Below are 25,296 nucleotides of genomic sequence, written 5' to 3' on the forward strand. Positions count from 1 at the left end.
GTGATTTCTTGGTTTGGTCTCACATGCTGCTTTTACTTTTCCACATTTTTACCTATATCTTCTAAATGGTGAGTTTTACTGAACCCTCTGCTGCTTTGTGAAGCACTGCAATATAATTTGAAAGGGAATATAAAAAGAAGGTGACAACCCCAACTGTGATTTGCCCTAGGCATCATGTTCCATTTTTACCTATTAAATAAAAACAGGGATCAGTCAGTTTCTCTCTGTCCTGAATATCAACACAGAGACAATGGAGTAGCAATTTTTTTTGGTGGGGGGGGAAGAGGGAAAAGGATTGTATTTATTGGTATTTTTGGTCATTTACAATAAGATATTACAATTACATTGTCCTGACATGTATAGGTACACATCATAATGCAGAATTAACAATGTTAATTAACATATTCTATATTGACCATATATTGTTATATCATTAACATTTCCCTTTTTTCCCTAAAGTATTTAAACACAGCCTTAACACCCTGTATGGGTGCATGTGTTTATCTATCAACACACCCACCCATTCAGTCTCTTTTTTGGGGGCAAGAGGGGAAGCTGAACGTGTTCTGGGGCGACAGAGGGAAGAGTCTCGAAACAGAAAGGTTAAAATTCGGTTTTCTTGCAAGATATATTAATCAGTTGTTTCAAAACACCCAACAGGGCTTAGCCCATTTCAGAAACTGCTTGGAAAGTCAGTTATTTCAATACATGAAATTTTGCCTCTATAGCTTGGCACAAGGCAACAACCGAAACCAGGCAAAATAATGTAATAACAGCTTTAAAGTCTTGCCTGCCACCCCAACCACTAGGTATACATTTAGACCATTTCTGGCTTTAGAAAAAGTAGAGAAATACCTTTCCAGGATGAAACTCAGATTTTCTTTAGAATCCCTGAGAAACTCAACTCCCAAAATACAGAGAGTCATAGATGAGTGTGTGTACTAGAAAGTAGTTATGGAAAAGATACATAAACGCATATTTGAAGAACATTTTTTGTGTAATATATTCCAATAAGTGTGATTAAAGCAAGACATTAAAAATGAAAAAGTGATTGAGCAATCATCTAAGATAGTTACCTTTTATCTAAAGCTCGTAACACCTTTGCAAAAACTTCTAGTTCACAAAATTCACTACCCAACTGGCATAAGCGACCTTGCTGGTAAAGCTGAAAGAAGCAAAACATTGAATATTTTAAAATGATGAAATCTACTACAAAAATTGTATTAACAGAAATTTTACATTAATAGTAAAATATTAACATTCTAAAATCTTTACTTGCCACATAACCTGTGAACTACAGCAGACTAAGGAGAAGCAGGATAAATAATCACAGAAAGAGTTCAGTTACCAACACACAACAACATGCTAATCACTGTACTATAGTATTCCGTAGAAAAACAGATGGAAAGTCCCAAGGAAAAATATAAGGTGGATGGTAAGCCACGACAGAGTTATCCAGCACTCTGTTCTAAAATGTCTAATATATCTTATTGTCCTTGCTCTCTCATTCCTTTATTGAATCAATTCTGACCACAAAGATATCAGTTCACTGGGGAACGCAGTATATATACAGTTGATCACACAATTGCACCATTCATGCTTACAGTGGATCCACAAGGGGGATCCATCTAGCTAGCATTAGAATAGCTTTCAAATCTCAAAATCAATTATAATCCAAGCCCACTGCTTTTCAAATGCCATGCGAAAGAAGCTTACACACTAACGCAGCAGACAACAAATCAGTAAGTTTATTTAAAACTGATCATAAATTCCTTTGATTCCCATGACACTCCATGATAAAAAGATGTTCAGATCATCTACTTCCAACCATACCAGCGTAGACTGCGATTGCATCAGATCTCAAAGGCTGAACAGAATTGGGCTTTGTTGATTCTTAACTGTAAAACTATTCTATAAAATGCATGGTGGCACATGAAGAGCTATTGACCACTCAGGTGTCCCTACTGCATTCAGTGCTGAAACGGACTATAAACCAAAATGAAAGTGAGCGGGGCATGCATAGGAATAAAAATGTGACCCCTTTTGGAGGGGCACAGTCTGTGCTACAGCCACAGCCCAGGGGCCAGAGGAGCTAACTGCCCTCCCCACGGCCCCACTGGGGAACCTGTGCTTCCCCCCACTTCATGCTCACCGCAGGAAACCCCATGCTCCCAACACTGAGGAACCTGTGCTCCCCCTGAGATTGACCCCTTTGGTGCCTGCCACAGCCCCACCTCCAGATCTGCTCACTGCCCCACTATTATTGGTTAGGAGGATTGTCGCTCCCTATTGCCTCAACTGCTGAATGGTGGAGGCAGAAAAAGGGGCGGGATGGATGAGCTTCAGGGAATGCTGGCTCCTGGAGGAGGAGGGGATCTGGCTACCCAGTGCAGCAGCTAAGGGCTCTATCAGCTCCCACCCCAGCCCCGAGGAGTTTGTGCCCCTGCCAATTGGAGGGGGGGCTGTGCTCCTGATTGGCCACCCTCATGCACACTGCTGTGTGTAGCCATTCTATGCACTCCCCCATCCAACTACATTTTCAAGCTGAAATGATGTGACTGTTTTTCCTTCAAAGCCTGTAGAAAGTATTTGTAAAACATAGTTTTAGATTTATTATTTAATCTACACTATTTGTAGGTCAGAGATATTAGAAGCTGAAAATCAGCATTTTTCTTTTAACAGTTTTGTATGGTTGGAAAAAGTTAGTCATGGCTTGCCAATTCTCTGATTCTTGTGGAGCATAGGCCAAGTTGGTTTGTTTACTACATTATGTACTTTTCTGTGCTCATCAATGCACTTAGTTCTGAGGAAAAAAAGTTAGTTAAAAGATACTGTCAGATTGTTTTGGTCCAAAATTGAAGTTAGGCTAAAATAGTTTTATTATTAAATGAAACAAAGTGTTTGCTTTCCATTTTTATATAAATTACATAATATTTAAACAGGTTTGTTGGGATTTTTTTTCCTACAATGTTTGTACTCAGACACATTATTCTGTTCATACATTACAAACAGAAACCTAATAAAAACAAGACTGATCCTTCTGTTTTTAAGGTACAAGCTGAATGCAGAGCAGAAAGCAAGCAACATAAATGGTAAAGATTACATTTTATTTTTAAAATTAAGTTATTAGTAATATATGTAAATAGTATCAAAACTCCTTTAATGGACAGAAATTTCATTTTAAATATAAGTATAGCAGCACTTAATGCTGATTCTAGAAAACAGCAGGTCTGGGTATTTTAATAAATATACAAATAAATTCAACAAACCTGAAAACTCTCTGCCCTAATAATGTCAATTGCCACAAACACATATTTTCCTTTTAATCATCTATTTTGTTGCAAAAATATGTCAACTCATGTAAAGCTTCATGTAATGTTACCCTTCAGATACATATTGCAGTTCTTCTGAACTTCAAAAGTTTAAGATCATCAAAGAAAGGAAGTTTCTTATTGCACTACTAAATGTTCCTCTATTGTCAGACGGAGAATGTTGTTTCAGAAGTATCTTTAGAATAAAATGCATAAAAGTAAGTAATTCCATTTTCCTCAGCCTAGTTATCTAAAAGTCAATGAAGTAACAACTTTATATCAAAGATTCTGACGTGTATTTTCTGTAATTAAATAATAAATCACAAGAGGCATTTAAAAAATATCACTGGAGGCAGATGTCTTGCTAAATAATGAGGCCAAATGAAAAAACTAAAAAAGTTTCCAAGCTGTTTTAACATTGTTAAACCAATCAGAAATCCACTTTAGTTTCAATATTTAAACATTGCTCCATTAAAAAAAAAAAATCCAAGTGTTTTTTCTTGTTTTTTTGGCAAGCCATTATTAAAACAGCTTAAAAAGCTTTAACTTGGGACTCCCACACTGCTAGCATCAAACTCAAAACAGCCACCTCCGGCAGTACATTCCCAAACATCAACTGTAATTAAAATATTTTTGTAAAAATATTTATAAAATACTCATACACAATTTTATACTGTATATTCACTGTAAAATTTCACTCTTACTATTTTGACTTACAGGCTGAGTAAAGTATGTGCAGTTTTTAGTCAGTACGTTTATACAGGTTTTTTACTATGATTTTAAAATTAGGTATAATTTGGCTTGGGAAAAGTTACTTATATTTGCTTTTCCACAAGTGATTCCTGCAGAACTCTTCCTGTTTCAGTGGTATAGACTTGCGCTCCTGGCACTCACATGATAAACTTTCATTTTCACTGGAATAAACAGAAATTCTGACTGTTTGGCATATTTACTACCCGTCCATTTTCTGCAAATACTGGCAAAAAATTTAAAGAAAGTAATTCAGATTAAGTTTACTTGGTGGTGTCAAAGCTGCAATTTCAAACACATGATAACAGATGCTTGATTTAGAAAAGGAAAGGGGACTTCTCTAACCTGCATGTGACTGAAGAAAAGAAATTGTTCTTTGTTGGAACCCACACAGAGACTGAGAATTCATGGCCACAAAGCTAGTTTCTATTAAACAAATGCCAAGTTTAAGGGAAATAAATATCCACTGTCAAGCATTGTTGTAAGTCTGACCCTCTGAGAATATTTGTTTCTTTTAAGAAATACTTTTTCTGACATAAGCTTAAGTTATCTGGTGTTTAAATGTAAACTCATGTTCAACAATTTACTCAGGTTTTCTGCCTCAGAAGTCACTGCAGAAATTTAAAAAGACACATCACAGACGCACCACTTTCCACAGACACACCGACACACACACTCCTTGATAGAGGATTCCCTGCTATTTCCTATAAACAAACTAAGAAGAAAGTTAAGCAGCACAATCCTATCAAATTACATGAAGTCAGCCTGAAAAAGTGGAATGCGCTATATTTCTAGAAATAATTTGACATATCTTTAATATTGTCAAGACGTGCCAAAATTCCAGTGAAGAGCACAAGGGATTATTGTCTGTAAATAAAATAAGGGAGAGAGCTGCTAAAACATTAAACAAAGCATTTGTCTTATCAAAAATGATATACACCACACAGTTTCTAGCCTGCCTTCAGAGAAAAAACAACTTGACACTACAGCATTACAGAATAATTCCCATAGAAATCTGTGTATTTAGTATACAGTTACTGAATTTTCAAAATACCCCACCTAACTTTAGAATGAATGCTAATCTTCATTCAGGTCCCATTTACAATGGCCAGGGAAATCCAACAGGACTTGTCTACACTATCTGCACTAAACTGGCACAGCTATGGCACTGCAGCTATGTCGCTATAGCAGCATAACGTAGATGCTTTTGACAGAGATGGAAAGGGTTTTTCTGTTGCTATAATCCACCTTGTGAATGGCAGTAGCTAGGTCAATCTAATTTTAAAAGTAGAGCAGGCCCAACTTAAAACCTTTCTAGCTAACCACACTTAAAACATTTCTTGGTAGTAGGAAGGTAGGCTGTGATCTTGTCAAAACTCACGTTAAACAGAGTCAGGCTTGACCAGTCAGTATTTGAATATGAAACCTCAAGAAGCTAACGTAAGGGCTTCTCTACAAACAAACTTGCACTGGTTTAATAAATCAGTTTAGTTAAACTACTGCAAACCCTCATGTGGGCACTTATCTTAGTTCAATCGTGGCTTTTACTGGTTTAGCTTAAGACATTCAGGAGGTTGCACCACTTTAACTAAACTGATTTACATTCACACCTGGAGTTAAACCAGGGCAATTCTCTGTATAGACAAGTTCTATGTTGGCAATACAGTTGGCACTAGAAGGCAATGATCTTGCAAACTCACATACTCAATTTTAAGCATGTTAGTGGTTTCATTCAAGTCAATGGGTCTACTCACACATATACATTTTTGCAGGATCAGGACCCAAGTCAATACTGAACAAATACCACGGTACGGTACTAATGCGCATTTGCTCATGACATTGCAGTCTTTCAGTGAGCCAAAACCAAAAAAACTAGAGGTCAAAACCCAGGATGAGTTGTTTCTCATTCCTCTCATCCCCAATAAAAAAAAGTTTTAATCAGTTCTAGTTCTTATTAAATATTCTGAGGTGCTTCTTGTTACACTAAGTTTACTAATTAGTAATTAGTAGTCTAATTAGCTAGTAGTCTAAATTTGTTTATTCAACGCTCCCCTAACCTTTCAGTTGGATCTTGAAGTTCCCACCCCCTGAAACCCACTGGTGCTGCTGTATGCTGTTAAACATGTGCTGAATTCTACCTTAGAATTGGCAAGATTAGATGGTTCTCATAAAAGGCCTGCAACGTCTTTGAGACCCTTCAGGAAGAAAGGAGATACATCATAAAATTATATTCTTCTGCAGATGTTATAACATAGATTCATGATAGCATGACCACCATCACGGATGCTGGGAGATCTGACATGTAAATCACCTTCTTAAAGAAACTGCTTTACGTACTTTACGTTTTTCATGTCACGATAAAAAAATCATGCTATTAAATGATTTTTGAAACCTATTATAGGCAACAGCTAGGATTATTTAGAGATTAGACAATTTTTTCTAGTTTATTTACTTTGTATATTTCACAGCACTTTGTGTGCAGTCAGTTTCACTCTTTCCCTTGAATACTCAGTTTCCTCCATTTGTGCAAGTGTTTACAGAAGAAAGGGAGAGAAACATTTTCACAGAGAGGAAAATGTGATTTTAAAAAACCAGGACAGACATTTGGAACAGGTGTATCACTTAAATACTTAATTTTTTTCCTTAAAAGGCTAGATGTCAAGTTTAATGTGTCCCTTTGAAATAATTTTCCTCTACTCCTTTCTAACAGCATTTTAAAATAATGTTGACAAATAAGACAAAATTGAGAAGCATAAAGTCAATGAAATCTGGAAACAAGGATAGCTACAAATACATTTTTACTTTAGGAGGAAAAAAGTTATATTGGGTCTGGATTTGGCACAGATCATTACTGAAATAATGGATCCTGTTCTGGTGACCATAGTTCAAGGATGTTGAAAAGTTGGAGGGGGTTCACAGAAGATCAACAAGAATGATTAAAGGATGAGAAAACAAATTATAGCAAGAGATTCAAGGAATTCAATCTATTTAGCTTATCAAAGAGAAGGTTATGGGCTGATTTACATGGTACCTACATGGGGAAGAGGTATCTTATAATAAAAGGTTCTTCGGATCAATCCAAATTTAAATTAGACACTCCATCACTGGATATTTTAAAATCAAGAACTGAATGTTTTTCTAAAAGAGATACCTAGATCAAACAGGAAATAACTCAGGGCACTTCCATGACCTATGTATCATACAGGAGGTTTGCCTAGATCAGACCGCACAAACATATGGTTTGATTAAGTCTTCATGAAATCACACAGAACTTTCACAGCAAAAATGCTACAAACATAACCTACCAACTTAAGGCTTTTTGCCTCCACCGTAAGACACAGTGCTTATTTACGGTCTTGTTTATACTACTTTAGTCAGAAACCCTCAAGCTGAAGGAATAGCTGCAGTTGCTTTCATAGCTTATCAACTCTTTCCTTCCTTCCTAACTCAACTACCCAGGTGTCACAAGCCCTGGAACAAACAAGATTTTTTGTTACAAACCTTTTCTACGAGACTGTAATTCATCAACAAAGAAAGTCCTCTCTCACACACACATACTTCAAGCAAACTCAACCATAGGATAATATCACCAATGCAAAGAATAATTAAATACTGTTGCAAAGAGAGTTGACATTCTATTGCAAGCCATGTGCTGTTTCAGCAAATTTCTGTTTATTCATGTTGTTTTGCTCTAGCGAAGAACTGATTAGTTAGACATGATACAACAGCTTTTATTAGTTGTGTGTGTTCCTCTTCTGGATTAACAGAAAACACAGTAAGAGAACATGATACTTCAGCTACAATTATAACATGAATGATGGCAATTCTAGATTAAGCTAACTCAGATCCTACCATTTGTTTTTAAAAACACACTGAAAGTTCTGAGGTAAAAATTCTATTAGACAAAGTGATTACAGTGGCCTTGCTTTTCCCCAAATAGCTATTGTCATAGTAAAAATTAATTTTATTGTAGTGCAATTACTGAATCTTATAGTTTTAAGTACCGATGGGTTGAAACAAATTAATGCTATCCCCTGTTGTTTCTGAGATTAAGGATCTTATCAGAAGTTTTCAAAAGAATGATTTTTATAAGTCAATTTAGCTCAACAAATTGCTATTTTTAAAAGGGGGATTTTGAAAGGAGAATCTAAGGATATGTCTACACTACAAGTACCACAGCAGCGGCTATGCCAAAGCAAGCATTTGCTACAGAAGAGGATTTTCCATTGCTGAAGCAAACCCACCCTTTGCTAGGTGTAGCACGGGGTCTGGTCTGGCCCCGCGGTTGTGGCCTGTCCACGCCTAAGTGTCCTGCCGCCGGGATGTCATGGGCCAACCATAGGATGGCCTTACGGTGCTGTCTGGGCACCACAAGCTGGGCGTGGGGATTCTGCGTCTGTGGGTCTCTCTCCAGGCAGTACAGCCGGTCCCTCTGTAGCTCAAATTGAGACCACTGGGTGTCTCATTGGGGGTTGGTTATGACCCCGTCTACTGCTGACAGCTGTTCATAAGCCTGGGCAAGGGTGGGGTCCTCTCTCTGGTCCTGGGAAAAGTCAGCCAGGGGGTCGTCTGCAGGCAGTAGGTCCTTGTCAATCAGGACTGTCCCTTCTCCTGGTTCCTCCGTTTCTGGGGTCGGTTCGGAGGTGCGGTCCTGCTGGTCCTCGCCCTCCGGTGGGTCTGGGGTTCCTGTGGTCCCTTCCCCATGGGCCCCTGCCTCAGGGTCCTCCGCGTTACCTGCCCGCTGAAGGACCCCTGCAAGTCGGGCCAGCCCCAGCCGAGGATGACCGGGTAGGGCAGCCGGGGCGCCAGTCCTACGGACAGTACATTGGTCTGTGGCCCTATGGTCAGGGGGACCGGCATGGTAGGGTAAAACCGCAGGTCCCCGTGGATGTAATGAAGACCGACTTTGCCCAGAGTCTTCCCATCCTCGGGGACCAGTCCCCGTAGGATGAGGGTCTGCCCACACCCGGAGTCGACTAGGGCCTCGACCCGTCTCCTGGCCAGGCCGACTGTGATTGTCGTCTTTGGGCCAGAGGGCCCCCGGGCCCGTCCCTCTCCGGCGTATACCATGCCTTAAGTACAATTCAAGGTCGGACCTGGAGGGCGTAGGTGCCCCGGTGAGCCACTGACAAAGCATGGGCCCGGGCCCCAGGGTCCCTCTCGGGGTTCGTCCGGCCCCGCGAATGGGCACAGCCAGGCACTCAGCTGCTGCATCAACTGCTGCTGCAGCTCCAGCTGCTGGGCCCCCAGGTCCCAGAGTAGCTGTTGTTGCTGGGTGCACAAAGTCTGTAGCAGGTGCTGCTGCTGTCGTAGCTGGGCCACTTGCTGCTCCTGTCGAGCTTCTGCCCACCATTTGATGAGCGTGGCGGCCTCCATCGTCGGACTGGTCGGCGTCCGAATTGCGCTAGAGCTTCGGCGCAGGCAGTCCCCCTTTGCGTCAGTGGGGTATGCCTGCATTCTCCACCACGTGTAGCACGGGGTCCAGTCTGGTCCCACGGTAGTGGCCCGTCTTTGGGCACTGGCTCAGAGGAAGGCCACTGCACCTTCCTACAAGGGGATCGTTAGCTTTGGATAGGAGTCTAGCAGTCTAGTGTCCCGGCCCTGAGACAGGGCGGGTGAGCAAGCAGTGTCCTCGGGTCAGTAGAGCATTTAGCATTACTTACTGCAACTACAATGTCTATTGCTCAAAATTAACATTACTTACTGCAACTACAATGTCTATTGCTCAAAATTAACATGGTCAGATTGAAATGTAGACAATTTTTTAAAAATCAGTTGAAAGTTGTTTCAAGTATTTTACTTGCTGCTGTATATCTCTATCAATTATTTCTGTTTCACGAGCATATTTTTATCAATGTTTTTCTCTCCCCTGTTGCCCCATGCAAGACCCCACAAACAGGGGAAATGGACATAACTGATTATATAAGGGAAACAATGAAACTGGGATATGCACAAAGTGCTGGCAAGTGCACAGAGGAAACAAACTGAAAGAAGAAAAAAAACTTTTTTTCCTTTAATCTCAGTTATTACTTGCAATAAAATAGTTTTAAAGCTTTTCAAACAGAAATGTGCTTTTTTTAAAAATATTGATAGTGTCACTTTAACTAGTTTTAAAATATACACTAGAATTCTGCCCCAGCTCGGCCACGATTTTCCTTAATAATCACCAGGGCCGGCCTTAGGGAAAATGACGTCCTGGGCGAACTTGTATTTTGGCTCCCTTTCTTTGAGTCTGAGAACAGAAGCATGGGGCGCAGGACACGAGAACCAGCTCCTGGCCCCAGAGCCTGGCCAGGCTGCACAGGGAGGAGTTTCTGAGCCCAGGGGCTCTCCCGGCCATAAACCTCTTGAACACTTAGTAGGAACTGAGCAGGTGTGCAACCACCACCTGTGCCTGAAGGGAGGGAGGACCCAGAGGCTGGCCCGCTGGGGTGAGCCCTGCTGCCTGTGCCTCCCCACCCAGCTGGCAGCTCCAGGCAACATCACTTGCATCCCACCCAGCTGGCCAGGGACTCCAGCCCTGGGCTCACCTACACTCACCCCCACTCTGGCCAGCGCAGGCCTGCCAGCTTGCAACACTCAGATGGCACCTCCCTGACCATGATGCCCTGAGTGGTCACCTACGTCACCCATCTGTAAGGCCAACCCAGATAGTCACTTGAGAAACACTTTCAAAAACTTTTTGAAAATCCAAATAATAGACCCACAAAACTGCCTTTAGCCGGTTAGATATGTGCTATTTCCATTAACAAAGGCATGTTGATTTGGCACTGCTAATGCAGTTACATTTAATAAGAGGGCCTATCCATGCTTTTAAACAACTCAACAATTCATTAACAATGCTGTAGGAGGATAAACATTTTTAATATAAAGGACTTTGCCGTCCCAGTAACTTCCCAAGATAGTCCACTTCCGATTACAAGTTGCCCATTAAACACTTAAATCCATCACAAACAACACCCCACAACCAGATTCAACTCACCACTCCCTAAATAGCCTAACAGAATATACATGTTCTACATAAACCTCAGATTTGATAACTTTCAGGGTATGAGACCAAGATTGAAAATTTGGGTGAAAGATGGCGTTATGGTGATGGCAAAAGGCGTAAAGTGCCAAAGCAGAGGACCATCACAGAAAACATGCTGCCAGCAATTCCCTCCCTCCATTTTACAACAGGAGGGCTGTCAGTTTGAGTGTGTCTGCTAATTTCAAGTGTTGCTATACTACTATGCAGGAAGAGAGGCAGTCCTTCCATCCTAGGGCCCAACCCATTAAATATGACACTTCTCAATGCCACAGTAGAGGCTTTACATAAATTCTCTATTTTGACCATTATTCCTACCTATGATTTCTTATTTCAAGTGAACAGACTGGGAGACTTTGAGCTTTAAGGAAGAGAAGAACAACTTTGAAGTTTGGAGGCTATAAATGGTGTAGTTAATGATGGTTTTGCAAGTGGTTATATTGACCATTATATAGAATATATTTATAGCTTTGTAGGCTCACAATCAGTTAATATTAATAACCTTTATGAAGGCAGAATATGATCAGAGTTACCACACTTATTTTTGCAGAAAATGTAGTAAAGTTTTTCATAAAACACAAATGGTTACAAACTTAGTGGATTTTGGGGAACCCCTGCATACCATACTAACCCTTATTTGCAATCACAACTGTGAGATATCCCTTTAAACATCTGCAGCTAGAAAGAGGTTCTCTCCTCCAAAATCTGAAAGCAAGTATATGCCATTTACCCACATTTATTTTCCACTACAGACTAGCTGAAAGTCAATAGTGCTAACGCTCATCAATCAGACAACTTTCTCAATTATACGCAGAGAATATATACCAAAGAGTATAAAAAGTGTTAATAGTTCACTGAGGCCCTAACTCCACAGGACCAACAATTATGTAAATACAGTGAACACCACAGCCAAGGTTTTCTAAGGGCTTGCCTACATGGTGGCAGAGGCATTAAAAGTTCCTTAGTGCACTTTAATGTAGTCTTGTTTCAAACAACATTGTATTAACACACACTAAGGAACTTTTAGTATGCATCAGCAGAGTCCACACAGGCCAGTTAGTGCATGATATGCTTACGTGCATTAGAATTTACTCCTTACTGGTGAGGACTAATGCACAGTGTAGACAAGCCGTAAGAGTACTAGTGAATTTTGGTTGCCCTACTTAACACATCTTAAAAGGAGCTGAGCATCTGCCCTCTGAAAATCAGGCCTCCTTAAACTATCCCAAGTTGGGGAATGAAAATCACTATATTTTGAAAGTCTTGGCAGTTTAAAACAAAACAAAAAACACCCGCTACCTAAAAAGACTTTTGAAAGTCTTGGCAATTTAAAACAAAACAAAAAACACCCGCTACCAAAAAACCTGGAAAGATACGGTTTGGTTCCTGACATGCTTCTGGCCAATTATCATAATCTGATTCAGCCACAGTATTAGTTTGTATTGCAATAGTGCCTCCCTAGGAGCACCAGTCAAGGATCTATTGTACTGGGTGCTCAAGGAGACATTCAGTAAAAAGACAGACAGTCATTGCTCCAAACAGTTTACAGTCTAGGGCCTGATTCTACAAGGAGCTCGATGTACATAGATTGCTGCATCTACATGAACCCCCACTGAAATTAATGGGACTCTGCATGCGTGCAGGGTTTCTTGTAGTATTGGAGCCTGAGGAAGATCCACTCCCTGCCCCATGACAGCCGGGGTGTGGGACCCTCCATGGTGAGAGCCTCAGGCCACATCCATGTTTAAACAAGGCTTAAGGACAAACAAAGACACAAAGTAAAAAACACCGATGACAATAGTGCAAACTATAATGCAGGATATTCAATAAACATGGTCGTGTAGTTTTATTTACTTTACATGTAGAAATTATATAAATCAAAATTTTATTTAGAGAGAATGCAAGCTACACACATTTTGCAGATTCCTGAGGTTCTGTGTTTTGATTTTTGGTATATTCTTTAGCAAAAAAAAAAAAAAAAATGTTTTTAATGGATGCAAGTTGGTGTTTTAGCACCAAAGCTCCCCGATTGGTGTGACAGGAAAATGACTGCTGAGATCAGGTAGCATTGGAACAAGGTTTGCATGTTCACTTAGCTGCTTGCAATCAGGGCAACGTACTCCTGTATCTGAGCAAAAAGGCGAGACTAGAGAGAAGCCTCTTTATCAATCAGGTAGATTTAATTGTTCCATAATGAACAATAAAAAGAACAATCAAAGCAAATCAGATTCAATGTGAACACACAAAAAATGTTTTAGTAAAAGAAGTCAATTATCTATTAATCTCTTCTACAGATCAGGTTTCAAGGATTCAGGAATAAAGGCAATGAATGTAACAAAAAAATTCAGTAACACTACCCTTTGAAGCCCCTGTTCTTTGTGTATCTTTAGTGATTATTGAAGTATACCCACTGCTTGTGAAAAAATACCGAGACAGCTCCAGCAAATTCTGTTTATCAGTGGTTACATCTATAGGCAGTTTAAAAAACAAAGACAAAAAAAATCAAAGCACTTCTCCACATTAGTCACAAAAATATGTTAAATTAACAGTTCACCACAAAACACCTTCTCCAACCAAACTATCTAGGAGTGTATGCGTGAGAGACTTTTCCATATCACTTATCCCAATACATAAGGCAGATGAATAATATCCAGCATATGTCAATTTCCATGCCTGTCTTGTCTCCCTCTGGTAGGAAAGATTTTCCTGTCTCAAGTGATAATCCTTACCTCTGAATACTGCTACTTTATGCTAATGTGAGGGCCATTATCTCGGTCTCAAATACATTTCTGAAAAAACATTTATTCTGCAGTTAGAACACACTCAGTTTTTTAAAACGCTTCCTGACTTGAGAGGGGAAAGGTAATGCCCCACCTCGGGTCCTACCACAGGACTCTAGGACCTCCGGCTCCCTTGCAGGATACTCCTTTTGAACAGGCTGACATGAAATGCTGATCGAGTGGACACCACCGAGTGAAGTGAACGTACCTTTTATGTGGACTCTGGATTGAGGGGAAGAAGAGTGGCTCGCGTCCCCCACATCATCATCCCAAATGACAAGAGGACGGTCAATGAATTAAGTGGTTTTAAAGCAAGCTCCCAACCTTTAAACCTGGCGGCTGGCTCCCCACTAGCTCCGCGGAGAAGGTGGAGACCATTCAGGTCCTTCTACCCTGGGCATCATCTTACTCTTCCCTCCCTCCCGACACACAAAAGGAAAGACTCCCCCCACTGCCCCCCTCTTAAAATGGGGCACGGCCTCCCCTGTCCTACCCCCACACGCCGGGCTTCTCTTCCCCCGCAATCCAGTCTCCTCCCCCACAAAATATTTGGGGTCATCCCCTCCATCAACGCCTCCTGCCGGGGCTCCCCACACAACCGGCACCTCCTCGCTCGCTCTCCCCCACCCTGTGCGGCTCCCTGCGCCGGGAGGGGCGAGGGGGGTGAAGCAGCAGCAGCAGCGGCCGCAGCAACCCTGGGCCCTGACTGAGCCTCGGTCCCAGCCGCCTCCCCTCCCCCACGGCCCCAGCCGCGAGCGCCCCGCTCTCGTCCCCCGGCCTGCGGCCAGCCCCTGGGGCAAGCAGGGCCCGCTGCCCGGAGGCCCTCACGCCCGCGCTGGCGTGGGGCAGGGAGCGGATCTACCCCCGGCCCGGCTCCCCTCCGTCCCCGTCCCTCACCTTGTAGTACACGTCGAACTGGATGTTCTCGGGCAGGGAGCGGATGTCGCGGCGCCGGGCCCGCCCGTAACTATCCACCACGGCCGAGATCGCCGTGTTATAGAGCGTCTCGGGCACCCACTCCAGCTCCACCGCCGCCATCTTGGGTGTGCGGAGCTACCGCCGCCGCCACACACCACCTCCCCCCGCCCGTCCGCCCGGCTCCGCTCCGCTCCACCTCCCCGCCCCGCACCCGCGGGGGGGGCTCCCGCCACCGCCGCCCAGCAGCCCCCGGCCGCTCTCCGCCCCGGGGAGGGCGAGGATCCCGCGGCCGCCGCGCCAGAGTGCGCGCACGCGGCGGGGTGGGGAGCCGAGGCCGAGGGAGGATTTGCTCCGTCGCTGAGCCGGGGCCCGGGGGGCGGGCGGAGGAGGAGGAGGTGTGGGAGGGAGGTCGGGGAGGAGGAGGTGCCGAAGATGGGATGGGAGAGAGCGGGGGAAGGTGTGAGGGGGAGGGAAGGCGGGCCGAGGGACGCCCGGGAGAGGTGAAGGGGGCAGGCGGAGGGAGATGTGGCGGTGACGCAAAGCGCAGCTGGGCGCTGTGGGGAAAGGGAGCCAGGAGGAGGAGGAGATGTGTGAGGGGAGTGGGGGGCAGCGAGGGGAAAGAGGGTGCGTTTCGGTGGGGCGGGGAAGAGGGAGCTGAGAGGGAGGAAAGGTTGGGGGGCGGAGATGTGGGGCCAGTGGACCCCACAAAGCCCAGCTGAGTCAGGCGGGTGTGAGTGAGAAGAGAATCCGGCTCAGGAGATGGAGAAAAGAAGCTATGAATGATTCGCCTGGGGTGGGTGGCAGCAATGCCCCGGGTGCTGTTCCCACCAACTGATCTGCCCTGGGCTCTAAGTTCTCTTCATTGTTCATGTTGTGTTAGTGTCCAAAGAGCACTGGGTTCTGGCCCTGGTGGGAAGGAGGAGCAGTCTAAGAAAACAAGGCTTGGGGGAGATCCCATCAATGCAAAACTGCTGTTTTGGGCTCTGAATATTCAGTAACTTCCTAACCTGGGAATGTAATTTTCTTTTTTTTCCAGGTATGAGCTAAAATCTGGCTCCCAGTGCCCTTCACTAAGAGAAAAGGTGGGTTGTTTTTTTTAACCAGGTGTTAGCTAATACGTAGTAAAATTATAGTGTGGACAATATTATTTGTATTGTAGTTCTTGTAGGTTGAAGTAAACGCTAGGGAGGAGCTTAGTTTTACCTCAGCTTGCTAATGTGTTAAAACTACAAGTGCCTTGTCCTTACTAGAACAGTACATTGTGTAAGTTATCAGGTGTTGGCTTTAAAAAAAAAAAAAAACAGGGTAAAAAATACCTTTTTTTCCTTCAGTGGATGAACCCTCTGACTGATCATGGAAATGATGCTATCCTGAAGAAGAGCTCTGTGTGGCTCAAAAAAAAGCTTGTCTCTCTCTCACCAAGAGAAGTTGGTCCAATAAAAGATATTACCTCACCCACCTTGTCTCTGTTATCTTTAGTCACTGTCCCATTCTTCTCACCATGTAGTTTGCAAGTTATTTTCTCTAACTCCCCTTCCTTATAGGGCCTACAACCTGTTTAACAATTGTGATAACTGCTAGTTCTCTGCCACAGTTCATAGAGTGTAGGAACACAAGGGATATTAGGATCGTCTAATCTGAAAAAGAAGCCTATTAGCAGTCCCCTGCCCAAGCAGAATGCAGAAAGAAAGAATATGCACAGCAGATATTCTTAGAAATGTGCAGAGTGTAGGAATTTTACAGTGAATTAGTATGGCTCACATTCAATGGATGAAGTGTGTTGCCCTGAGTTAAACCATGACTTTAAGTTAGGGACTTCTATATTATAAACATTTTTATTGCAAACATGGATCAATAAAAAGATAGATCTAAAACTGTGTTTGGAAATGGTGTTTCAACCTTGATCCAGGCTTAATCCAATTTGCCATGGCCCATGTAGGATTACTGCCAACAACATATTACTTTGTCCTTTCTAACGAGTTTCAAGGGATGGGGGGTTTTAATCTATTTCCAATAGTCTTGTAGACGTCACTGTCAGAATTGTTTGTTTTTCAAATGCAGGTTGTGAGAGAATATTATCCTTGTAGGTTTTTTTCCCTTGACAGACTATCAGTGACCATTATTTCTCTTCTCCTCTCTTTTTGTTGTCTCTCAAAATATTGGCTGGCATGCTTCTGCTATTGGCTGGTGATTCTGCAAAGTGGAAAATGGTACATCCTCACAGGTAGGAATGAGTGTCCCTTTAAGAATGAATGAATCAATGAAGGTTTAATAGAATTATACAAAGTGCCAGGTACAATGTTTCATAATACTTATTATTTTATTAATAATTACTTTATTAATAGTCTGTTATATAAACTTCTCAAAATATTTAAACATTAATTAAACCTCACAAAATCTCTGTGAGGTATCCTGTCCATGTCACAGATTGAGAGAAAGCACTTGACTTGCCCAAGTTTCATAGATTTCAAGGCCAGAGGGGAGCACTGATCATGTAGTCTGACCTCCTTTATAACACAATCCATAGAACTTCCCCAAAATAAAGATCACACAGTGAGTCAGTTGTTTTTTTTACTGTTTTAAATTTTACATTAACGGTTATTAAAATATCAAAAAGGCTGGCTGTGGATTTCCTGTACTTGTGTGTTTCTCACTGTTGGGAAAGATTTAATTTGGGAAATGTACAATATACATTTCTTAACTCTCTGGAAAGTGTCGAAGTGTGGCTATTTCTAATAATGTTATCTAAGTTTGACTTTGAACTTGTGTTCCTGGGCTCAATTTATTAGTATGCATTATTGCTCCATTTCTATGAATTCTGTTGTTTGAGATTTGTCACTTGGTCTTATTATGTCTGATACATATTCCTGCTTTCTCCATTAAGCTGGCTTTAATTATAGAAACTGTCTGACACTTTATTCACTGTAACTATTCTGCAAGGCAAGTTGCTTACATACACTGCTTATCTGCTTTTATTTTGTAATAATCATCTGCCCTTCTGGTTGCTAAAAATAATTTACTACTTTAAGCCATATTATGAATGTATAAGCAGAATGTGTACCATTCAATGACCTCTTTGATGCACATCTGTAACTCCTATTATATTAATAACAATGAGGCATGCCCAAGTTGCCAAAGTCAGAAGACATCTTTGGATATATCTACAATGCGAAGACTATTCTGGCATAGATATGTCACTTATAGCTATGTCACCTGTGTAGGTACTTATAGACTGTAATGACGTCATCCCTTAACCTTCTGTTTGTTAAGCTAAATACATTTTAATCTTTTTAATCTATCACTATAAAGCAGGTTTTCTAATACTTTAATCATTCTTCTGGCTCTTCTCTGAACCCTCTCCAATTTATCAACATTTCTTTGAATTGAGGGCACTACAACTGGACACAGTATTCCAGCAGTGGACACATCAATGCCAAATACAGAGATAAAATAACCTCTCTACCCCGACTTAATATTCCTGTGTTTGTGCATCCCAGGATCAATTAGCTCTTTTGGCCACAGCATCACACTGGGAGCTCATTTTCAACTATTATCCACCACAATCGCCAAATCTTTTTCAGAGTCACTGCTTCCCAGAATACAGTCCCCTACCCTGTAGGCATGGCCAGCATTCTTTGTTCTTAGGTGTATATATTTACATTTAGTGGTATTAAAATGCATATAGTTTGCTTGCATCCAGTTTATCAAGCGATCCAGATCTCTCTGAATTAGTGACCTGTCCTCTTAATCATTTACCACTCCTCCATTTTTTGTGCCACCTACAAACTTTATCAATGATGATTTTATGTTTTCTTCCAAGTCATTGATAAAATTGTTAAATAGCATAGGGCCATGAACTCATCCCTGCGGGATCCCAATGGAAACACACCTGCTCTATGACAATTCCCTGTTTACATTTACCTTGAGACCTATCGGCCAGTTTTTAATCCATTTAATGCGTGCCATGTTACATTTATATCGTTCTAGTTTTTTAATCAAAATGTTGCACCATACCAAGTCAAATACCCTGCAGAAGTCTAAGTATATTATGTCAACACTATTACCTTTATCACCCAAACTTGTAATCTTATCAAAAAAAGATATTACCTTAGTCTGACAGGATCTATTTTCTATTCCATTACCCTTATTTAATTCTTTATTAATTGAGTCCTGTATCAGCTGCTCCATTATCTTGCCCAGGATCAATGTCAGGCTCAAAGGCCTATAATTCCCTGAGTCATCTTGATTACCCTTTTTAAAAATTGGCACAACATTAGCGTTTTCCCAGTCTTCTGGAACTTCCCTATTGCCTCAGGACATATTGAAAATCAATATCAACTGTCTATTAATATAATAGAAGTTATAGGAGTCACTGTAGATACATCTCATAGTGCAGACTGCCTACTCTGACTGAAGGGGTTTTTCCATTGGTACAGAAATACCACGCTGCTATGGTAGCTAAGTTGACAGAAGCATTCTTCCATTGATATAGCTGTGTCTACACTGGCGGGTTAGGTTGGCATAACTGTGTCAGTCAGGGGTATATTTTTTCATGCTGAAGTCAGTTCTGTCCTCACTTCAAGGGGAGTACAGATCTTTGACTGTAGAGCAAAGACTCGTCTTCAGAAAGATCCTTACATGCGTTTGTGGTATGGGAAAGGAGAAAGAGTTCAGTAATTTATATAGTCCCTGGTATTTTAAGTCTGTGTATGTATATGTACAGTAAATAAACAAAGACAAAGGACACTGTCATCTTACAAAAATTTTGTAAACAAACTTTCTTTTCTCCCCTATACCTTGGATTGTTCAAAGTTAATTTTTAAATAATACAAAGTACATGTTACATCTCATATCTGTATTTACTTTTTCCATCTTTCAGTTTGGACTATGAAAAATCAGTGAAGAAAGTGATCAGCCTAACAAAGAGGACAACGGAGATGTCGTGTAGAGAAGCAGGATCATAACCTCCTGTTTATAGTGCTCTCTGAGTACAAACAAAACTTTGATAAAATATCATCTAAAAGTTCCCCTTGGAATAAATGCAGACAGGGAGCGTTTATAGAGGAAATATGGATGTGTGAGTTCATGCTGATGTACTTGGAACCTGTTGTTCCCATGGCCTAAAGTTTTCCAAAACTAAGCTTAGATCACTAAAAAGTTATCACTTCTGGCTAATATTGGATTGCTTAAATCCACTCCTTACATACTTGAAAGGTGGACCAGCTGGTAGAACTATTAGGCTCAGGTTTAATTTTCTATCTCAGCTGGTGTAAATGGGGGGGAAAAAATCATTTTTGGCTATGTGGAAAAAGGTTTAATCATTGTGAACAATAGAATGTTTCACCACTTAGTACTTAAGCCTGGAAAGAAGAGGGGAGGACCTGCTTGAGTTTTTTACGATGGCACTGAACTCAAAGTGATGGTTTCTGGAAAACTAATGATACAAGTTATATTGATATAATTTTAGTTGCTGCTTTATATATGTGCATTTGTGAATATAGATGTTTTTGTTTTGGTTTTATGCATATATGAAAGAAATGCTAAAGATCTGTTATGAGGGTAGGCATGTGTCTCATGGTTAGAGCAGCAAGCTAGGAGTCAGGACTCATAGATTCTTTTCCTAGTTCTGTCACTCACTAGTTTTGTGCCCTGAGATTTCTCAAAAGGTTTAGACAATATTATCCTGATCCCATGTTTGTGTTTCCCCTGAGGCTTCTTAATCAAGATGAAGGCTTTATGCCTTGGCATGACTGAGATGTTTGTTTACATTTCTGCAGTTAGGTTAAATAGATATTTTAAATTATTGGATTAGCTTTGGTGGAAAAAATGTAAAAATACCTCACTCGCATTTTTAAGGTAATTTGCTTATTTTGAAATGGAAAGGAAGGTCATTTACATGCCTAACACATAGATCATCTCTATCTTTTTGATGTGGACATTACAGGAACTTTGAAATAGTATTATGGGGAATTTGTTGGAAGTTTAAAATTGTAAGCTTCTAACAGGAAAAAAGCTGTAGTGCAGCAGTTGGGTGTGTTGGCTTCTGTAAAACTACACGAAGAAAAGGAGAGTATTTGTGTTAAGGTTCCTCTTGTCAGAAAATGTTTTCTTCTTTATGCTGACATTATTCTTTGCTTACTCCAATTCAGATAAGAAAATTTAATGTTTTGTAGGTTTCATCTATATAAGTCTTGCAATCCAGTTTTGGAAAAAATGTCAGCACAGTAAGAGAAGAGTTCATTAATCCTGGGCATATAGAACATTCTAGAGTGGAGTAGAGAATCTAAACTGCTGTCTTTCTGTAGTCTGACCAGCTGGACATCTTGTGTCTCTTTCTGAGTAATTTTTAAGTTAAATCAATTTTGCTCTCAAATTTCTTGTGAAATGTTCTCTATCTGTATATAAACAATTAGATATAAGGAGGCGGTATATGACCCTGTATCTCGTGTATATTTAAAATAGTGAATCACTGCAAATTATTGGTGCAGTGTCCAGCAGGGAGCACCAGGAAGGAAACATCTTATCCGAAGGACAAGTACAGCACAGCTAGTACAAACTGCCCTATGTTAATCGGTCAGCGTACTTCATTCCTATCCTGACAGAAAAGGGTAGCAATGGGGAGGTCAGTTTCCATGCTTTTGCAGTTCTTAGCTTCTCTGAGGAAGATTAACAATAGGGAGGGGTGTTAGCTGTGGAGGTAGTTGTGATTTTTAAAGATACACCTATACTGAAATTTAAGGTGTAACTGTGGGCTGGTAAGCATACCTTCTCTAGGTTTAATCTAGCTAGTGTGTGTAACAATGGCAGTGAAGACGCTGTGGCAGTGGCTTCAATGTGAGCTAGCTGCCCTACTTCAAGTTTGCCAGGGACCTGGGCAGGGCCCAAGCATCATTTTTTCAGGCCCAGTACAAACGTGTAACATGGGCCCCCTCCCACACACATACCACAATCCCTCATCCCATACATACAATCTCATCAGCCATGAAATTTTTTTTCCTCATGGTAATGGGGGTTGCACCCTGAGCCAGGTCCCTCAGGGCCTCCAGGCCCCGATAAAAGTGTACCCTCCCCCCATGTGGGGGCCCTGACCCTGGGTATGTATTTGAGTTGCTACTTATGAGGGGGTCTGTGTTGCAGCATCTTCATGACTGTTGTTACCCATGTTAGCTAGATAAAAGCTAGCATAGGTGTGCCTACCATGCTACAATTACACCTTCATTTGCAGAATAGATGTATCCATAGATACTTGCCCACTAGCAATTCTACTGAGATTACCAACTCATTTCTCTGAGGCTACCTAGCAACAATTAAATAACCTTTGGCCAATATCAACCTGGCTGGGCTTAACATTTGCACTTCAGTTTGTCAAAGCACCAGTTGCTAATTAGCTAACTTGAACATCGGTTTTGTAGAGGCAAAAGGCTCTTATCTCCCATTGCAAAACCCCTGAGGCATCCAATCCGTCATTATTTTTAAATTAGTAACAGTACAAACTCAAAATGTTTATATCTTCTCTCTCTATCGCTAGAGATGTAATAATTTGAATTAGAGTTTTGAATGTATTGCATACCACTTACCATATATAATGTGGAGAACTTGGAAAATATTTAACCAGAGAAAAGAGGGCTGAGTTTATTTACCAAGGCCAATTACTCCTTGAATTGGGGAAAAGACTGGCAATACATACAAGCATTCACACCTTTGGGATATTAATAGGGGCAGTAAATTAAACATTCTTGAGTCCACTTTTTCAGTGGGTTCACTCTCTGGGTTCATCTGGATTGGGTTGGGTTGGGCTGGGACTAGAAGAGCACCTGGTTCTCTGTTGGCTCTGCATCTTCCAAGTCCCCCCTCTTCAATGAGTTCTTTGTCACTGTGCAGTTCTGGAGTGCCATCATCCAGAAGTTGCAAAGGATCCACTGCCACTCACATGTTGATGGTGAGGTTCCCCCTCAGGATGGCATTTAGCTCTGTGTAGTAGCGGTAGCTCTGGGGAGTAGCATCAGACTTTTTGTTGTCCTCCTTTTGGTAGAACTAGTGCAGTTTCTTCTCCTTTGTCCAGCATTGGAACTCATCCCTGTTGTACCCCAGCTTCTGCATCTCCTTGGCAAGTTTTGAATAAACAGCTTACTCTTGTGGGAATTCTGCAACTGTACGTGCACTGCTCCTTTCCCCCATAAGCTGAAAAAATCCAGGATTCCTTTCCTGGAACAGGCAGAAGCATAAGGTCTAGCTGTAGTTTTAGCTTTAGGACTACATGGAGCCATATATATATGCTTGCAAAGGGGTTAGCAGGAAGAGAGGCATTTTAAAAATATGCTGGGGATTTTAAAAGTGTGTTGTGCACATATATAGCTTCTGGTTACCGATAGGTAGAGGTACCTGCTCTCCCTAGGTAGAGGAGTTCAAAAATTTGACTAGGGTAGTAAATGCTGTGGGGACAGTGGATCTGTTGCTGGAAGACTGTTTGTTCCATTACAGCTCATGGAGTTTCCACACAGGCATTGAACTGGCGGAAGAATGCTGGTAGAGAACTTATGCTGCTGGGCTATACATTTACTGGCAGAAGTATAGGGTTTTATCAAAACTGAATGTGGAGCATGCAACACTGTGCTGGCAGAAGGCAAGTTTTACCAGTAAACTTTATAGTGTAGACCAGGCTTGAGTTGCTAAAATAATAGTGTTACAGGTTAACCTCACCTTGCCACAAAATGCCAGAATGCACTATAAGGCCTTGTCTAAACACAGATGTTACATTGGTTTAATTTAAATCTGTTTTTTAAACCAATGTACTTTAACTGGTGCAAACCCTTTTGTAGAAACTAGCCATGTGTGCTGTAGCAATCTACACTATGTGAGCATATCCCTGTATTGTAATACAACATACAGTGATGGAAGGGGTTTGTTCATTGCTGTAGGAACACCATTTCCCTAAGTATTGGAGCAATGTCGATGGAAGCATTCATCCTTCAACCTAGCTGCGTCTACACTGGATTTTCCAGAGCCCTTGATCACCGTAGCTACACCAACCTAAGTATTAAGCATAGACCAGGCATAGGAAAAAGGGTTTACTTTTAACATGTGTTAGCTAACATTTCCCTACAGGGGAGCCTAAGGTTTACCTCAACCTGCTAACAAGTTAAAACTACAATTGCCTTGTCTACACTGGGATTTTAACATATGTTAACTAATGTGCTAAAAATACACCTTTTTCCTTAGTGAAAGACAAGGCCACTTTTATTTTGGTTTGAGTGGCTTATTTAAATTTAGTTTAAACTTGTTTCAATTGACTTAAAACCAAAATAACGTGTTTAAACTGGAATAAAACCTAATGCTTGTCTATGTGAGAAAGTTGCACCGGTTTAATTTAAAATGGGATTTTAAATAAAATGAGTTAAATCAGAATAAAAGGCAATATTGATGCTTTTATTTCAGTTTAAACCAGGCTTTTTTTTATTTTTCTTGAATCTGTTTAAACTAAAAAAACTGTTTTAAACCAAAATAAGAATCTACACAAGGGATTGTGTCAGTCCAACTATGTTGGTTTAAAAACCAAATTAAGTTAAACTGGTGCAACTCTTTCCTGTAGATGAAGCCTTACAGTTGACAAAAACAACTTTAGCTGTAAGAAGTTAGATTTATAAAATCTCTTCGCCCTTTTCCTGTTGATTTTAACTAAAGGCAGTGGGTTTTAGGAAAAGGAAATATATATATGTATATAATGCACATAGAAATGCTTAATTACATTTGATTTATGCAAACTTTTTGGGTCTTGAAGTGTGGGGTCTGAGTAATGAGTCTTCATCAAACCAGTGTATTTCTTTCCCCATTTGCACACCTTCTGTATACAGGCATATGTCATTGCAAGATTAATGTACCTGGTTGTGTTGAACTGAACTTTCTTGATGTCTGTAAGAATGCAAGAACAAATTACCAAAACGTACTTTAGCATGCTATGGATCATCACCAGCTCCACAACTAAGATATTTTAAAGCATTTGTTTTGGGGATTTTTTTTTTTTTTTTTGTATCCAGTTACAAGTTTGGGATATAGCTATTATACAGCAAAAACACACCCACTCTGCTCTAATTTGGTTCAATAATCTGTGTGAGGTAAAATGCTTTGATAAAATATTTAATAAATAATACCAGTCACCAGACACAAATCAATCTGGCCTTATGAAATGTTCAGTTGCAACACTGCATAATCACCAGTGAATTATGAAGTGTTGCATTCCATCTGGAAGCACAAAATGACATCTCATCAGGATGAAAAATGGGGAAATAAGAAACATCTTGGAATTCATAAACCACTGGTTCTTTTAATCATCATAATGAATTAGATTTTCCCTTTGTCTTTTCCCTATTTCGGTTACCTTCACAAATATCATAATAACCTGTATGCATATGCAGAGAGCACAGCCATGGGAGTTAGTCTGCTTGGTCCTATTTTATCTTTTAAATCTAGCAACACGAGTCAGGATTTGCCCTGATTTATAACCTGTGTAATT

General features: G+C 41.0%; 1 protein-coding gene and 1 long non-coding RNA gene across 3 annotated transcripts in view; one reads left to right on the forward strand and one right to left on the reverse strand.

The window, feature by feature from the left end:
• Positions 1 to 15,176, reverse strand: part of APPBP2 (amyloid beta precursor protein binding protein 2) — a 36,260-nt gene extending 21,084 nt beyond the window's left edge. Inside the window, exons 1-2 of one of the 2 annotated variants that reach the window (XM_067538135.1) lie at positions 14,766 to 15,176; positions 1,077 to 1,165 (exon numbers count right to left, since the gene is read on the reverse strand). In XM_067538135.1, the coding sequence (XP_067394236.1) occupies positions 1,077 to 1,165; positions 14,766 to 14,906 (230 nt within the window). In that variant the 5' untranslated portion in view covers positions 14,907 to 15,176. Of the gene's footprint in view, positions 1 to 1,076; positions 1,166 to 14,076; positions 14,285 to 14,765 lie in introns of those variants that run through there. The other variant, XM_067538136.1, reaches the window with a different exon arrangement.
• A 259-nt stretch (positions 15,177 to 15,435) lies between these two features.
• On the forward strand, positions 15,436 to 16,240 carry LOC137146644 (uncharacterized). Its single transcript, XR_010918005.1, has 2 exons — positions 15,436 to 15,868; positions 16,118 to 16,240. It is a non-coding gene; the product is annotated as an uncharacterized lncRNA (long non-coding RNA).
• Positions 16,241 to 25,296: the final 9,056 nt, after the last annotated feature.

Source organism: Emydura macquarii, unplaced genomic scaffold, assembly GCF_026122565.2.
Source record: "Emydura macquarii macquarii isolate MOO-44397 ecotype Brisbane River unplaced genomic scaffold, CSIRO-AGI_Emac_v2 contig_450, whole genome shotgun sequence".
Classification (NCBI taxonomy): Eukaryota; Metazoa; Chordata; order Testudines; family Chelidae; genus Emydura; species Emydura macquarii.